The 18,715-nt window shown below is 41.8% G+C and overlaps 1 protein-coding gene across 1 annotated transcript in view; it reads left to right on the forward strand.

The window, feature by feature from the left end:
• LOC111225030 (CD82 antigen-like) overlaps positions 1-18,715 on the forward strand; it is a 34,155-nt gene that overhangs the window by 5,176 nt on the left and 10,264 nt on the right. Inside the window, exons 2-3 of the mRNA XM_022749777.1 lie at positions 7,518-7,590; positions 10,347-10,419. Of these exons, the coding sequence (XP_022605498.1) occupies positions 7,528-7,590; positions 10,347-10,419 (136 nt within the window). The 5' untranslated portion in view covers positions 7,518-7,527. The remainder of the gene's footprint in view (positions 1-7,517; positions 7,591-10,346; positions 10,420-18,715) is intronic.

The raw sequence follows: 18,715 nt of genomic DNA on the forward strand, positions 1-18,715 counted from the left end.
GAATTTTTCAGTCACTTTTTATTGTGTGGATAAAAAGTTTGGGTCTGTGCGAGTGTTTGGAAATAATATGAGAAACGTTTTGTTCTTTCAACCTCGGCACATCAACACCGGCTTTGTTCATCCTGCTGTCCTAATAATCAGATTTAAATTTCAGGCTACAAATAGATTCTGAGCTGTTTATGAAAACAACAGCGAGGGGGGGGGAACAAAGGAGTTTATTGTTGTTGTTGTTGTTGCCCCACGCGCCTCCTGCACATTTCTGCATGAGTGAAAGAGTGTGTGAGCGACGTGGCGCCGACGTACGGCCGACACTGCTCACAGACTGTGAGTGGTGGACGCGTCCAGTGCTGTCGCCGTCAGAGGAAAAGTGTGAGGAGTGAAGAGCCTCGCTTCAGTTTAATGACTGTGAATCTTTGGGTTTAATCACTGACTCCAAACTCTGAATTTAACTTCACCCTAATGAGATGAACATTTTCATACGATAATATGGATTAAAAAAGGTTCCTGTGCTTGTTTTGGCTCAAACTCAAAGATGTTTCATTTACTCGCATATAAGACAAAGAACAGCAGCAGATCTTCAGAAATGAGGAGCCGGAAACGGCAAATATCTGATGGTTTTTCTTGGAAGTGACTCAAACGACTGATGAATTATCAAAACAGTTGCCAATTCATTTTCTCCTGCCTGATTGGCTAATTGACTAATCACTGTAGCTCTGAATTTTAGTGTAATTTCTTTTCATCTCTGTCATTGTTGTTAGTCATAAATTCCATCTACACATGGATAACACATGGCACTGAAATAATGAGCTGATTAATCGATTGACAGTATAAAACTCGTTGGTTCCAGCTTCTCAGATGTGAATATTTGCTGGTTTTCTTGCTGGTCTGGAGAAACAAACCATTCAGACGTGTGATCTGAGCAGGTTCCACTATATAAAAATAAATATAATAAATGTATAATGAATCTAAGCTCTGAGGCCACATTATTAGGTACGCATTTAGATGCGATGGATAAACAAGGATGTAACCTGAAACTAGTCTGAGAGGCGGAGTCATACAACCACGATGGTGGTAATTCTAGTTTTGTTTTTATCATTTAAAGTTCGAACACATGTTGATCATTTTACAGGGCATTAATGTTAGTAGAGTTCTCGTATCCACACTGTTCCGTTGTGACGCTGAGCAGCTTTCATCTCTTGTTAAAACATGATGAAGTCTTCCAGGCGAAGACATGACGAGGCATTCGTGTTGCCGTGTGATGGTTGATCTTGCTCTGCGGATGATGTTGAAAGTCAGAAAGTGCAGATAAATGCAGCTGAGTGAGAGCAGATTTATACAGAAGTTAAAGTGGCACTGGGACCCGTTGGATATTTTAGTCACACCTCACCACAGAGCGGAGACGAGGACCAGCACAGATGCATTTTCTCTGAGTGCGTGTAAAACAGAAACCTACCTACACAAGCTCAGGCTAAAATTAACATTAGGGGGGAGGGAAGGGGGGAGCAAGCTGGTGCATTTGGTGACTAATTCAATACTTAGGAAGTTCAAATGGAAAGTAATAATAAGATATTGGTGAGAAATGTGTGTGAGTTTGATTTCTTTAAATTTTTATGAAACCATAGCTGTAAATGAGACGGCAGCTGGGAACTGGAGAGAGAAAGAAACTTCACAAATCACGATGAAAGAGACGAGACGAGACGAGTTCCCAGACGGCCGTCATCTCAGACGGTGTTATTTTTCACTCTTAAATACAAAGTTTTGTGTACAGATACAGAGAAACCTCTTCTTATCTGGAGATGATTTTCTACTTTGTGTTGTTGCGTCATTTGTTGCAACTGGAGCTGTGTGTTGTTGTGCCTGGTACAGCCGAGGAGGAGGAGGAGGAGGAGGAGGAGCTTTGAAATCAAGGAGTGAGGAAGGGGAGAGGAATGAAATCAAAGGAGAAGGGAAAAGACTGAGTGATATGAGGGTATTTAGTGTTGTTTCATCTTCTCAGGGTTATTCGAGTTCACAGGAAGATTTGTCTTGTGAGGAAAGTCTCAGCAGAATTTAAACGGTTATCTGGTTTTATTTTAGTGTGACTGTTGCTGGGGAGAAAACCCTGCAACATAATGATGATAACAACCTTTATCTTTTCAAAACATCAGTTACAAAGTTCTTCACAAAGTAGTGGAACGGAGAAGGGTCAAGATAAATAAAACACGGGATCAGAATTAGATGTTTGGGCTGGACTTCAGTAAACTTGAGAAACCCCGACTAAAACATTCCCGTCACATCGTGTTCACTTTCATGACTCACTGGGACGCTTGAACACAACAGAGCTTTTGTTAAAGTTATTAGTGAAACTTGGTCAAAATGTCTGCTGTGAACAACACCTGTCACATCTGGATTTGATCCCAGTGCACAAGGCTTGAGATGAGGAGTGTAAATGGGCCAAATTCTCAACCTGAGCAGAATCTTAATCAGCCAAAGCGGCTCAAACACCTGCACAGGTTGATGGTCCCTTTTTAACAGGGGAATCATTGTGATGCTACATTCACATTCTTTCGTGAGTCAGAAGTGATCATCTCTGCTCACGTCATCGCTCACTGTGACCACAACCAAACACAAAGATATGATCCAGGGATTGAGCACAGACTGTGACCGATGAAGATTAGTCCTCCTTCTGAACTGCACTGTTCAGTTGTTCTTTACACTACAGATGTCGCTGGAGTTTTCCCTCTTGACTCTTTCATCTCCTCAACATGTTAGAGGTTGGTGAGCTTCACGACATGCAAAACGTCTTTCATTTATTGATTCATCTGTGGATTATTTTCACCATTAATTAATTAATTAATTAACAATTTATTGTATAAAATGTCAGAAAAAAGTGAGTTAACCCTGTTACTCAGAGCCAATAGTGTCGTCTTTAGAGTTTTTGTGTTTGAGAACATGAATTAATTATGGAAGGAGTGAGCAGTAAATTTGTTTTGTCGACCAACTAATTGATTAATTGACTAATTGTTTCAGCTCTGTATCACATCTCAGCAGTGAGACAACAACAGAGTTTTGTTTGTTTGTGTGTTTTGGAGTCAAACCTGTCAGACTTGGTGTCAGTCTTGAGAAACTTCCCCTTGTTTGTCGTGTAGGTGGCTATTTAGTCATACGTCTGGTGTAATTACTGCGACACTCTGACCGTGTTTTCACTTGTGTCCGGATGTAGTTTGACGCCTCCATTTACACCGACGGCGCCGGTGTCGTCCATCAGACCTGCTGGTGTGAGCTTCAAAAAAACGCCCCCGTGAGTTATGAGCTGCTCTCCTCAGGAAAGACGAGGAGCTCAGTCTCACTTGTGTTGAAGTGTTTTCTGGTCATTGTGAATTCACTGTGTGAGTGTGTGTGTGTGTGTGTTTGGGCTGGACGGGTGACGGCTGCATCACTTCAACACACAGCGGTCAATAGTGAGCTCTGTGTGGTGACCGGGACTTGCTCCCTGAGACCACTGAGGCGGATCAGAGTCAACAGATAACCCAGATTCAAAGTCTGTGTGAACTGGGTCAAAACTTGTTCTGGGCGGCACATTCATGACATTTACAGCCTCGTTATATCATCCAGACAGCGAAGCACGATGTGAGGGGATAATCAGGAGAGCGTGTTTCTATTTTTGTTCGTCGACTTGTTGCATATTTTTGCACAGACATGAGTTTGTCTTTTCTTGTGTGTGTGTGTGTGTGTGTGTGTGTGTGTGTGTGTGTGTGTGTGTGTGTGTGTGTGTGTGTGTGTGTGTGTGTGTGTGTGAGAAAAACAGCAGCTGTGGCCGGTATCTTCCCTATGGTTTTATTTAAAGGAGATTTTAAGAACTCTACATGTTCAACCACTTCAGGCCTATAAATTAATTGAAGCGTCGTGTGCATTCCTGCTGCAGTCTTTTCATTCAGCAGCTGCAGCACAAAGTGGCTCCGTGGCACTTCTACATTTAACAGAGCCTTTGTTTCAGAAGCACATAAAAGCCTTTGTCATGTTTTACAACCTCCAGTCCAGAATTTAGAGCCTTGAAGGCACCATAATGCAATTTCAAGGATACTGGTGTTTTTGTTATTGTTAACTAATCCCATGCAAAGAGCAAAACTGAAACTAAAACTGACAGGTAGCAAGTATAATCTGAGTCCAACACCTGGTTCATCTTATCCCTCTGGCCCACAGAGCAAAATTCATCCATGCGGTTTGAAACGAAAAATGAAGTATTGTTAAAAGCTCGGTGAGTTACAGTAGAGACTCGCAGGGCGTTGATAAACTACCGTAGCTGCTGAGCTAAATGCTAACACACTAACAAGATAGGAATGCTAGCTCTGTTTAGTCACAGCAGCTTTCTGAGCTTCTTTCCATTTTCTCTGCACTGTGCAGAGTTGTTGGTCTCTGTTCGCTCCTCCTGCTGTTTTGTTCACGATTGTACAAAACTTCATCCAATAAAGTTTTATTGAAGAGGGGGGAAAGCAGCTCTTAATAACCAGACTATTAAGTTCATACAGTTTATTTGAAAGACATTGAACTCCTCTCCTGTAAACCCCTCCTCTTGTGTGCAGCAGCTTACACACTGACAGAGGAGGTGCAGTTACGGGGGTCAACGGGTGATGACGGGTGATGACCACAGTTGAACTCGAAGAGAAACATTTGCGTTCATTTCCTTCACTTATGTGAGAGAAGAAACAAATTGCAGTGATTTCATTGATATGAACTGTTTTCTGTTTTAAAGACCTCGTCCTGCTGTCGCGAGCGCTTCACCTGGATTTATCCACAGCTGAAAAAAGACCCCAACAAATGCTTTGCTGAGGGTACAATGGCCAGCTGTTTTAATGACACAACTGAACTTTTTAAAAAATGAAACTACAGCTTCGTGGGCCACAACGGATCCAACAGGTGGATCCTGCGTGGCCCAACTTATCCCAAGGAGCCGCACTTAGTTAAGAGCACAGCCGGTGACACAAAGCGGAAATCCTCCGTAGGCCAGATCGTCTCATTTCGGTTCGGCCTTCACGGTCTAAGGCGGCTACGAAGGGCCACGCCTTCACAGACCGCGTCCTGGGTCGCCGCTAATTATGGCAGCAAACAACGCCGACAGATAGCCTGAGGATTGCACTTTCAAATGGGTTTCAGCTCAGTTCAACAGCCACCGGTACAACTGTTAAAACCAAGTGGCCATAAAACCTCAGGTTTTGTGGGGAAAAAAAAAGTTGTTGTCAAGGTTGCTGGGCAACGGGAGCTGCGATGGTAAGGGCGGGCACAGCTGGTGACACAAAGCAAAAATCCTCCGTAAGCCAGACCATCTCATGGTCTACAAAGGTGTGGCCCTTCATGGACCCTGAATTGGGACACAGCTCATGTGTTTTTGACCCATTTTTAAAGATGTTCACCAGGAACCAATGAGGTGAGAGGTTTCGATTGAGCGATGACCACATTGTTTTGCTTCGCCGCTTCAACTATAGTGGCGTCTTTACCCAGTTATTTACTGTATTTGAGGTTTAATAAAAAATTGAGTGTAATTTGGGGTTCAGTTTTGTAACGGGGTTTCTCTTCAGTATCAGAGACCTGGTCTTTGTTAAGACTCCAGTCTGCTCTGTTTACAGACTCTAATACCTTCCATCTGGCTTCTCTGCGACCGTTTGCAAGATGTCTTTCCCATTGCATATTCTCTTCCCTCTGTCATCCCTGCAGGTGCCCACCCCCCCCCATCACCCTCTAAACTGGCACAGGCAGTGTTGTAACAGTAACCCATTTACAGTGATGGGAATGTGGGTCGGACACACGGGCACTGTGCTCACGCTGCAGGGCCTCGCTGCCAGGAGGAAATATCGAGCCAGGGCGCCATATTTCACCCAGATTCTCATAGAATTATTGGACAGTAAGAGGCCGTTACAGAACGGAGGGATGGCTGCAGGGAGGTGGAAAAAACAGAGAGAGGGATGCTGCGTTCATGTCGGGCTGGAGTTTCCGTAAATATGAGCCACCGCACGGGAGCAGAAAGGTTGTCGACATTTTCCACGTGGTGAAAGCGATTTTTGTACAATTTCTGCGTGGGATGTGATGATTTCCACTCAGCATCTTTTCTATGAACGAGTTCAAAGATATCTGCATTCACGGATAGTAATCCAATTATTGTTGGTCACTGTTGATTGATTACACATTCAAACAGACAGTTAAAAATCTTGGACATATTAAGACTGATCTTAGATTCCCTGCATCAGTTGTGATGGTCAGTAAACGCACCATGAGAGACCAGGTGACGTCAGAATCATGGAAAGATTAATACTGTAAATGCAGTTTGAGAGACCACATTATAAATCATTTATCGTTAATTGATTTTCTTTGCCATTTAACTAAATTCAGTTGAATGATTCTGACTTTATTTTGATAATAAACTCAAGAAAACAAGTTGTTTTATATAAGTTCATTTCTGATGTGATTTTATATGAATTTTTCACATAGTGATTCTGTTTATGTGAATTTAAGGTGAAATGCTTTTTTTAACAAATGTGTTGATGGAAATTCTGAAAATATTTCAACAAACATGTAGAAATGAGAGAGACAGGGACACAGAGTTGTTGAGGCCATACCGAAAATCTAATTTCGGCAGGTATTCATTTTCTCTACACAACCCGTAACATAAATAAACATTTTTTTTAAGGTTCCCTTCATTTTTTTTAAAAGCTTTTGTGACCAAGACGTGAACAGGGCAGAACATTTTACTCTCTCAAACTGTAGAACAGTGAAACTGTTTTAAACCATATTTTTCGGCAGCTAAGTATCTCGTCATTTATCAGCTGATTTATACATGGATAACAATATATCTGCACAGATTAACAACACTGATAAGACACGGGCATAAAAGGGGAAATGTAAGAAAAATAAACATGGAAGCAAATAAGTAGAAAAAGGAAAACGACACCGTGCAAACCTTTTGTTTTCTAAAGAGTCCTGAGATCTGTCCCCAGGCATTTCATTAAAATCTGTGCACATCGTCTTTTTTTCTTTTCTTTTGTTTTTCTTTTTTTTTATACTGAGGTGAGAGCAGAGCAGATAATTAGCGTCTAATCTGCAAATATTTAAAATCACCACATAAATATGCAGTTAGTTCTTATCTGCCCCATAAATTCTTCTGATCACAGTGATGTTGGTGTATTGATTCCCTGTGTGGGTGCAGGTCTGAGCGGGTTGGAGCGTGTGAGAGAGCAGGGCACAGACTGTATGACTCCGGCCCCTCCTCCCATCACTGTACTGGTTTTTACGGGTGTAATCCTGGAGATTTGAACCCCCCCCCCAGTCCAGATCATGATCATCCAGACCAGCTTAGCAACACAAGTCTTTGGTTCTTCCAGCATCTGTCACCACTTGTTGACGTCAAGCTCATCCCCAAAGCAAATCTGGGTCCACGCTTTACTTACGTTACATTAAACCACTGTGATGGAGAACAACTTCAACTGTGAGCTGCTGCGGCTGTTTGTGTTGATCTGTGTTGTAACTGTCGTGTTTCATGTTTACAGATAAGGCACCATGGGGAAAGGCTGCATGACAGCGACCAAGTACTTCCTGTTCCTCCTCAACCTCATCTTCTTTGTGAGTATTTTACCAGTGTTGTCAAAGAGCTGCTCTAAGTGCATCTCCTGTTCACATTTTCTCTGGCCAAATGTACAATCACACTGACATTTATAAGAACATGAATGAATATAGATTCATGCTGTAACCTTGCTCAGCATGTGGTTCACTCCATTCATTTAGATGGGGATGGTAAACGGGGCCTCTGCTCCACCAGCTTCTGTAACTCTCATTCAGCTTCTTCTTTTTTTTTCGTCATCTGAAAAACTCAAACATGTTCCCGGAGCACAGAAAATAAACTCCAAACATGGCAGCGTGGGTAATCACGTCATCGTAACTTTTCAATTCAAGGAACTTTATTTGTCCCCAGTGGCCAGTTTAAAGGGCACGTAGAGTAGACATTAAAAACACATGAAGTGCCCACAACCAGTGGAAGACAAACTGTACAAATTAAGAAAAACAATAAGAGCAACAATGACAATCAGTGCAGAAAACCCAGAAAAAACAATCAGCAACGGTGCAAAACAAAACCTGTAATATTATGAGAATGGCAATAACATGGGAGAATGACATTACTAGTGCAAATAAACTTAACATGAGCATGTCATTAGCCTGCAAAGGTCACGCAAGGGCTTATGGGAAAACAAGAACAGGTCTGATCTAAATACAGGAAGTGAAATACACAGACTGGGGAGTCACTGCTCTGGACCTGTAGTTATCAGTGTAGAGACAAAGGTCAGCGGGAGTTTAAATGAAGGGTTTTATTATATCAGAAGCCTGAAGATCTGGTTTTACTTCACTTCACTTCACTTAAACGTCATCCAGTTAGTTATCAGCATCATAGTTAATTAATGATATGCTGCTCGGCCTTGGACCTGTTGACGGCAGCAGCTTAAACAGGTAAAGACACTGACACATTTGCGTTGTATCAGCAGCTGTCTGGTCTTATTTGACTGGTGGTCAAAATTTATCCTGGGAAATAATAAATCACTCCCCGAAAGTTTGAAACAAAGTCGACACCCAAACATAATTCAGTTCATTCAACCAGAAGAAATCATGAGTGGAAACAGGAACACAGAGCGAATTAGATTTCAGGGATCAAGTGTGTAAAGTTGTATTTTCGTCGCTGTCGACATCAAGCTGTCGACTGTTCATTCACGTTCTGTTTCTGAGTCTTAATTACTCTGCAGATGAAGCATTTGTGGCCTAGTTACCAAGGCAATACTCACTTTCTCGTTTCCTCTCCCTGCTGTGGAAATGAAATCTGTGATCTGAGGTTAAGAGCTTCTTAACAATCTCTCTCTCACACACACACACACACACACTGAAGAGGAAACAGTGTGGGAGAAATCCTCCACAATGAGGACGTTTAGATTCTCCTCACTTCTGTCGTGGGTCAGTTTAGGGTCTTTGGTTTTGTAGATGAGGGTGAATTTATCACCGTCCGACCTTGCAAGATGTAAAACCACACGGAGTTGGTTTTTGGTTCTTAAAACCACAAATCTATCTTTTTATCCATCAACACTTCAAAGGAAACACTAGGAAAGTGTAAAATATGGGACGTTTTTAACAGATTGATCTCAATATTGTTTTACATTTGACTTTTTTCAGGACATTTAAGTCCTCGCTGTGAGACTGGACTTAAATGTGACTCGGCTCCTTAAAGGGTGAAGCCTTGAAAGCACAGTAACGATGCTAACATGCAGTTTTAATGTTCACCTTACTTTTACCATGTTAGCATGCTAACGTTTGCTAATTAGCCGAGGTTGATGGGAATGTGACTGAAGAGACTCGCATCTTTATTTGAATTGAAAGAGGAAATCACTACTCTGGATTTTTTTTTTTTTTTTTTTTTTTTAAGTGTCACTTGAGTCTATTTTTGACAAAAATGGTGATAATTGGTTGAACACACCTGAGTCTGTGCTGCTTCTTGGAGAGAAAGCCTGTTAAAGTTTCAGCTTCTGACTGAGTCTCTGTGGTTTCACTCCTTCCTGTCTGCTGGTACTTTCAGATATCAGCTATGTTTTACTGTTCACTCGTCACTATCAGTTATATCTGAGTTCATTTACTGCTGAAACAAACATGTCCCGCTGCTGCTGCTTCACAGGGCAAGTTATCCACCGGAAGAACCAGCTGGAGACTTTCCTTGTGCAGCAGCTATAGGAAATGTGTTGAGTTATGGGGGTTCATTGGCAGGACTCTTCCTTAATGAAAACTTATCCTCGCAAGATATGAACACAGTTCTCTGTTAGATGAAGGGCTAAAGAGCAGCACAAACCTCACCTGCATAAAATGACAAAAGAGATCAAAGGATGATCAGTTTTGAATAAACAATAAAACTTACCTGTAAAAGATACAAGTGTAAAACTACAGTTTCATCGATTAGTCAATTAATCAGTCAGTCAACTGACAAAAAAATGAATCGGTAATATGATTAATATGATTGCCACAAACCAACATGCACCATGCACAAGTCTCAGCTCCACACATGCCCCTCATCTTTGCCCAATTTTGGATTAGCTAAGAGTTAGGTGGAGTCAAGCGCTGCCAAGATGGCGACGGCGGGGCAGCTCGCTCTGACGGAGGCTACGTCCATCTTTATTTACAGTCTGTGGTTGCAGCTGTACACAAAAACGAAACCGAGCTGCATGAATCATACAAATAAACTTAATCATTTACAGTGTGTTAATGTGCTCTGACCTGTGTGTGTGTGTGTGTGTGTGTGTGTGTGTGTGTGTGCGTGCGTGTGTGTGCGTGTGTGTGCGTGCGCTCTCCAGCTGTTCGGGGCCGTCATCATGGGTTTTGGACTGTGGCTCCTCCTGGACAATCAGAGCTTCATCGTCGTCCTCAGTAAGTGCCTGTTTTAAATTTAATGTCATTTTCCTTCGAGTGAAACTGAGGAATGAACAGACGGAATCTGTGTCTGTGTTTCGACTGTAAAACACAAAACTGGCTCCCAGGTTCATTTTCCTTCAGATTTATCATCAGTAGTTTTCTTCCTCATACAACCTGTTTTTCTTTCCTCGTGTGTTTTGAGTTGTGCTGCAGTCGAACGGAGTCAGCGTCTGCGTCTGTTGTTTGAACTGAAGATTAGATAAAACCCTCCAGAGCTGCTCTCTGGCTCCATTTTACTGCCATGACTATTAAAGCATAAACAAAATAAGTGGCCAATACATTTTTTTTTTTTTTTCTTTCCAGTGGACTCTTTACACTAATCCACTTGTAGAGCTGATGTAGGCCAATACAAATGGAGCAATGATTAACGGGCTGAAAACAGGCCAAGTTCTGGCTGCAGGCCACGTGTGTGTGTGTGCGTGTGTGTGCGCGTGTGTGTGTGTGTGAGAGAGAGAGACGGGGGGGGGTTGCGGCACACACAGTTGAAACATGATAAACTACAGACCTGGTGTATTCAATTCAAACTGAAGGGGTTATAAATAACGAGAACTAATAATTAAATGTCCTTTTCTCATTTCAAGGAAAATAAGACTTGTAATAACTACATAACGGGGAGTTTTGTGCGCTTAATTTCACTAAAAGTGTAGCTCGGCTTTCCCTTTTTCTTCTTTTTCGTTCACTCCAGTTCACATCGGAACGGTCTCAGCTATTTTTATAATAAACAATCTCAACACATCTTAATAACTGAACTTCTTTTCCCTTCTCTGTCTCACTTCCCCCACTTATTTCTCTGTTTATTATGTCTGACAAAATAAAAACGCTCCGGTCAGTATGTAATCATTCTCACGTTTGGGTCTGGACCTGGACCTTAGTGGCCACCTGGAGTCTAGAGCAGAGGTTCCCACCCTTCTCCAACTCAGGGCCGCTTGAAAATCTCAAAAATGTTGGCGGCCCACATCCGACCACATCACGACACGGAGGCCGAATAATGCCAGTACTTGCAAATACTTTTGAAAGATTCATTTGTTTTAAGACATCTGAAAAAATATATATATATTTTTTTTTTTTTTATTTACATCTTTTCTCCAAAATCGTTCTGTTTTGTGAAGGATTTGTCGGCCCACATGACTTCAACTCATGTTGAGAATCTCAATGTAATCATGAGTTCTGACTAAGGCTAGGCAAAGAGAGCGTGTTACTCCCGTTCTCAGGTCTTTACACTGATTTCCTGTCAGATACAGAGTTGAATTCAATTCAGTTGAGTTTTACTTATTGTCTATGAGTCACTAAATGGTTTAGACCCCTAAATATATTTAACAAATCCAATCCATTCCATCTATTTGACCCTAAGAGGTAGTTTAATCTTGCACTTTGATGAGATATTATCTATTTTATAATCTGTTTTATACTGTTTTCTTATTATGCTTTTTACTTCTATGTTTATGCTTCTTTTATTTCTCTTAAGCACATTGAAATATCTGTGTATGATAATGTGCTATACAAATAAAATAAAAAGGCAGTACATGTAGTGACCCCCCTCCTTTGTGCAGCAGCTCTGACTCTTTCTGCTCCTGAGTTTTCAGCCTCTTCCTGCAGAAAAACTTCAGGCTCAGAGATATTTCAGGCTGTCCTGCTCACACAGCAGGTTTGAGATCCAAAAGCTTCAGCTTGAGGCTCTTGACGTGGTTCGTGACGGATGTTGAGGTCTGATCTGGATCACCGTCCTGTTGTAGAAGCCAGCCTCTTTTCACTTTCAGTTTTAACTGAGTGCAGGACGTCTGCCTGCAGAATATTTCCACCCTCGTGTTAACAGCTGGCAGATGTCGTCTTTTCGTCAGTTGCTGCTCCTTCTCTGGCGATTGTGTCCAAAGAGTTTGATCTGAAAGTTTTCTCGGTCTTCCAGATCTTGTCTTAACTGCCACAGTTTCCCTTCATTGACTTTATGACATTTCAGACAGTGGAAATTTCAAGATGGAAGCTCTTTGATATCTTTTTATAGCCTGTCGTGCCTTAAAGCTTCACTCTCAGAGTCTCAGTCAGTCGCTTAGAGCAGCTCAAGGTTGTTGAGGAGTCAAAGATTTCATCATCATCAGCCGACACCTTCCTCCTCAGTTGTTCGCCTGCCTCACAGTCTATGGTCCCAACCAGTTAATCCAGTTCTGCCACAGTTGTTTGTTTTAAATCAATGCCACAGTTGTTTGCTATAAAAAGTAACAGTGCAGTAACATTTGAAGGAAGGCTCATGTTTAATGTCTCTTTGCTGCAGAACTTCTGCTACAACTGCAGCCGCTGCACTCTGTGTTTTCATATCAGACTGCGAAGGTCTGAACTGAAGCGCTGCGTTCATGTCGGCCTCGTGCAGGTTTTTCCTGAGGTGGAGGTGGTACCATCCTGAACACGTGCACACACACACACACACACGTGCGTGTGCACCGTGCCTTCAACTGGCTCAAGCAAATGTGTTTCAAAAGCAACATGTTTTAGTGAATCCTGAGGAATTTCCTAAAGGTCAAAAAACAATAAGAATTTAGATTATATTTTTCCAGCTGATACGGCTGAATGAGAAGTTTTCTCTTTTTTGTATTTTGTTTATGCTTTTGTCTTTTTCTTTTATCCTATATATGAAAAACTTTCCAACTTTGTTGGAAGTTTTACTAAAGCTGGGGAGGAGCTTTGGTTTAAAAATGAACCCCTCCCTCCCCCCGATAGTTTCCACACAGTCCCTCATTCCATCAGTATTAGCTGTTGGATTGGGTTGTTCGGTGTCCAGAGCTGATTAACGAGTCCGACACCAGACGTTCCTTCGCTCTGTTGATCAGTTGTGACCGTGATGAGTGAGGCCTGAGGCCTGCGGAGGTGTGACGTGTCTTCACTGTGTTTGTCCACCATATGAGACCATTCAGTTAAACACAAGTGTCCAACAGATTTCCTCCAGTTTTTTTTTTTTTTTTTTGTCTGTCTGGTTCTGGACTGTGTTTAAAAAAAGAAATTCCTCTAAACCACGCAGCCACACAACAGATCTCCCTCTCTCTTTCTGTTTCAGCCTCTCTTTCCTTTACATATCTTTCTCATCGTGGCGTCGTCTGACTTTGCTCAGTGGTGGTCAAACAACTTTGGCTCATCAACTTGCTGCTTCTAAGATTAAATCAGTAGTTTACAGGTTTTTGGAAAGATGCTTATTCACTTTGCTGCACAGAGAAACTGATGCCACTCATGTTTGTGAGTAAAGGACTGGAGGGAGGAGGAAACAGATGCAGGACTCAGATCTTCTTTTTTTTTTTTTCTTTTTTACCCCAAAAACCAAACACATGAGAGCAGAAGTGTTTATCTGCTGTAATGTGAGCTGCAGCTGTTAGCATGGCTGGTTGACTAGCATACTGCCTCTCATACTTGCTTTAACTGCATTATCTGGTTACAAAACAATGACCTGTTCAGGACTGAAACATCCACTGTCTTAGTTAAATCTGCAGAAACTCAAACAAGCCAAAGTCACTGTTTGAGATATGGTTGTTAGTCCTGATCCTCAAAGTCTCTTCTCTCGCTAAAGTGACGCATTGTTTGAAAATATGAGCAATAAAGCACAAAGCTAAACACTGTGCTGCTTATTCAGTTATATTTTTCCATAATAAGCATCCGAACAGTGTGATGTTACAACAAAATCACATTTTGATGACATATTTATTTATAATACTGTAATACAAGGCTTAACTGGCTTTATGCTATAAGAGTAATGCTGCCTCTTTATATCCATGAAGATTTAATGTGTCAGCTGTGGACGAGTTTTCAACCAACTCAGTGTTAATTGGCTCAGTTGATGACCGTGGGCTGGAAATGAGAAGTCTGTTTATGTCTACTTCTTTCTGAAATCAGAGACCCATAGTTTTGATAATTACTAAGAACAGCAAAGGTAAATGTTCTCATTGTAAACTGTGGAGACGGGTTTCTGAGCGACGTCATCAGCGAGATGTTCTCGCGGGCAGGAGGCAGAAAACGACCCGAAACGACAGAGAGATCAACATAAGAAGCTTTTTTTTTTTTTTTTTTTTTTTGTGCCTAAAATTGCACAAAAAGCAAAAGTAATGAGTGGAAAATGTTGTTCATCATCATCATCATTATCTCAAGAAAGAGAGAAAGAGACATATTCTCAGGAGTATGTCATATCAGCTCGCAGGGCTGATGGATAAATTACCTCAAATTCACCTCTAAGCAGTAACTTTACAGGTTTCCAAGAACGAGCTGCTACTTTTCAAGACAGTAAAAATCCATAGTCTGTATGTAACCTATTTTAACATTGTAGAAACTGCTGCGTGCACCTCCTCTACAGTTTAACAGGAAACCTGTCTAGATGCATCATGTGAGAACAGAGTTTGCTAAGAAATAATTTGGGTCTGTAACACCACGAATTGTTGTTTTTTTTTACATTTCTAAGTAAACAAACAGGATACAGGGTTAGTTATTGAGCTTTTTAGGTCTTAGTAGGTGTATTTTTCAACTAAAACCAAGCCAGCTGTTTCCTCCTAACGCCAGTCTTTATGCTAAGCTAGGCTAACCCAGACTCCAGCTCTGATCCTCTGGGAAAGAAAGCTAATAATTTTATTTCAAAATGTTAAACTTCTCCCGTAACTCTGAGCTCTAATGATAAAAAGCCTGTTCTGTTACATGACTGACACCAACGTGTTTCAGTTTCATCAGGGTGTTGAAATAAAATACAAGAACAAGACGAGACACAAATGTGAGTTCCAGGTGTGTGGACGGAGGGAAGGCCACAGAAATCACACGGGGCATTGTGAACATTTCAGACTTTGTCTTCACAATGAAATGTATTAGAATCAAATGAGAGAGGCAAAAAAAAAATTCTAAATACAAAGAAATTTCAAAAGACATTTTACATAGAAATGAACAGATCAACTTTTACATTACATCAATAGATTCCTTGACCCTTGACTCCACCTCAGTGAACAAAAAGTAAAAGTGTGTGTGTTTTTTTTTTAAATTTTTTACATTTTTAAATTTTTTAAAATAAATAAAAGATTCACTCCTTTGAGAATCCTCTGAGTCTGAGCTGGGAACAGTACGAGTTTATCAGAGCGAGAGAGAGAAAGAATGAAGGGACGGAGAGAAAGAGACGAGCAGTGTCAGCGAGACACAGAGACGACTGAAGACGGGTTGATGCTGAAATATAGAGACAGACATTGAGCAAGTGTAATGGAGAGACAGTGTGTGTGTGAGTGTGTGTGTGTGTGTGTGTGTGTGTGTTTGCTCGCTTGCTCACTCTGAACAGCGTCACTGAGGACATTTGTCCGTCGTCCTCTGCAGGTGTCCTCCCCTCAGACACTGGGCTCTTTCTGCTCCGTCCAGCATCAGCATGCATCACATCAGCCCAGTGCGCTCACCGCCTTACTCATCATCACACACACACACACACACACACACACACACACACACACACACACACACAGACCACATCACATCAGCGGTCTGTCCGAGTGGAGCGGAGGGAGGACACATAGTGTGAGTCTGGGGATTTCATGGAGGTCGGGGATGCAGTCATACAACTCAAACCGCACGGAGCGGAGGGTTAAAGCTCGGCGGACAGTTTAGCTTTGTTTCTGCTCATAAATGACACGTATTGACGCTCAGTGGAACATTTCATAAACCGAGGCAGTGGCCCGTTATGGGCTCACAGATGATCACAGCGGTTTTTGAGGGTGAATCAATGAGCTGACTGGTGCAGCATGTGAGCGATGAAATCAGCCTGGTGCTGCTCCAACCTGATTGTACAGAGTCACAACGAGTTAACGGCCGAGAAATGGGAACGCAGCGTCAATGGCGTCAGTAGCGTTCTCTGTGGCCATGCGATCGAGTTTACTTGAAACCGTAAAAAGGTGATCAATGAAGTGCACAACAAAGCTGTCCTATAATAATAATAATAATAATAATAATAATAATTAAAGCTCTCCACAGCGAAGGGAAAACTGCAGTGAAGCTTGTTAATCAACCTGCTGGGTTTGAGTTTAGTTTTGACAAAACAGGAACTGATCACATTTCAGGCCCAGCTTACACCTGGTGTTAACATGTGACGACATGTTCATACCGAAGAGGAGGAACAATGGAAACTTGTGTGTGTGTGTGTGTTGTGCTCTGTGGACTTGCATCTCTTTGTAGTCACCTTGTGTCTCTCTGTGGCCCCTGGGCCTGGGCCCTGTACGCCTGTTCAGTTGTCCATAGATGGTCTTTATTAAAAAGCTCTTCAGAAATCTAAACTTGAATTTGCTGAACACCCTGAGCTTCACAGGCGTCTTCTTCTTCTTCTTCTTCTTCTTCTTCTTCTTCTTCTTCTTCTGTGTATTAAAGCTGCGTTCAGACAAACATTTGTCCGCTGGTGATACAACGCAGGGGGCTGCACGGCTCGTCTCTGGTTGCCCTGCAGGTTGACGCTGCACATGTGTTCGTGTGTGTTAACGCACACGAACACACACATGCAGGCATTCATTTCCTGCACCACCACCCCTCCCCCTCCTCAGCCTAATTTTCCATCATAAACTCCCCTCGTTTCCCTTTGTCTTGGTTTGGAGCTGCGTGCCCTGGTTCACCGATCCCCCCGGGGTATCCCATGTTTCCTCGAGGCCTCGAGGGCTCGGCGAGGGGCCTTCGGTCTTTAAAACGTCTGCACTGGCAGACTTCAACGTGCTGACGTGTAGAAAATGTTTCTCTGTTTTGAGGTTTAACAATTTCACCAGAACAAAAGAAGGATTCTGAGAATCGGCTCCACGTTTCTTCTTCACGCTCATGAAGAGTTCTGCAAATCTCAGTCCGGATTTGAATATTAGTGAAAGATTTACTTTGTCTTCCTGCACAACATGAGACTCATGATCACTCACCATAAGTAGAGCACCGCAGCTACACATTTGTTTCTAATTTAATTCATTTTGGATGATCACACATGCTCGTCTGGTTTCTGTTTCCATGAGTTTTCAGAGTTCAGGTCTCTACACTGCTGTGAAGTGTGCTGAGTTTAACACTGTTCCTCATGAGGTTTAGAAGATCAGAAACTGTCAAAACTTACTGGATAAACTCAGACGTCCATGTTGGTCAAACACGAGTAGTCTCTCTCCTTGTTTTTCACGTCATTGTGACAATATAATGTGAAATGAATGTTTCAGACCTTCTTACTTTTGTGTTGTTTCACTGCAGTTGTAGTGACACTGTTTTAAACCTCAGATATATTTTGCAGTTAATCTTACTTTTGGTGTTTCTCTGGAATTACATGTAATTTGGTAAAAAGGTCACTGACGAAGATGTGTGTTTAGTTTTGACGTGTCAGGGTGAAGCACAGAGTTTTTTTGTCTCTGTGGTGAGCCCTGACGCTCACGAACGCACTCGGGGCTCAGATGAGGTGAGATGTACAGGAGGTTCCTCATTTTTGGAGGATGTTGGATGATTTTGCAAAGTGTGATGTGGCGCACAGAAGCACTCATTACGCAAAACTGCTTCCTTTGTCTCCTCACACTGGGCCAAGTCCACAGGAGCTGCTCAGAACTCTGTCTTTCTGTCTAAGATAATGTTAGAAATCACTGTTGACTTGATATGTTTTTAGCTAAAGCCAAAAAAATAATAGTAAAAGCCACAGACAGCAGAGTCCGACAGAGTCGCTTCTATATCTGCAATTAACACGATCCTTCATTTTCATCCAGGATGGTAGAATTGTCTATTTATTTTTTTATTTTCCTACATGTCTTATCTTCTCTCAGCAGTAAATTTTATATATTCATAATATTTTGTGTTTTTTGGGCTATGGATTGTTGTTTGTTGTCATGGTTACATTTATGTTCCTAATGCCTGAAAACCAAACTTCCTTTGGGATGATAATAAAGTTTAAGTTGACATTTCAGCATTTCGTTTTGTAAAAACCTATACTCCACATATATACATATGGATTGTGGTATATGGTTTTAAATGCAGTATTATCTGTATTAGGCCTGGGCAATATCCAAAATTAGATATCTCGATACAGTCCTGCCCAAACCAAAGTTTTACTTATCACATGCCAAGGTACAGATGGATAATGTACAGTAAGCAAAGCAGTAAAATGAGGGTCGGACTTTGCTGCAGGGCAGCCATCTTTATTAAGAACATATCACATATGGCGGGAAATATTGCGATATTCAATATTATTGACTGTCAGCCCAGGCCGAGTTTGTCTGTGGAAGGATGTTTACGTTCTAACAGCAGGTGGTTCCTGTGCTCTGTT

The sequence above is a fragment of the Seriola dumerili genome, unplaced genomic scaffold (assembly GCF_002260705.1).
Source record: "Seriola dumerili isolate Sdu_G_001 unplaced genomic scaffold, Sdu_1.0 BDQW01000011.1, whole genome shotgun sequence".
Taxonomy (NCBI): domain Eukaryota; kingdom Metazoa; phylum Chordata; class Actinopteri; order Carangiformes; family Carangidae; genus Seriola; species Seriola dumerili.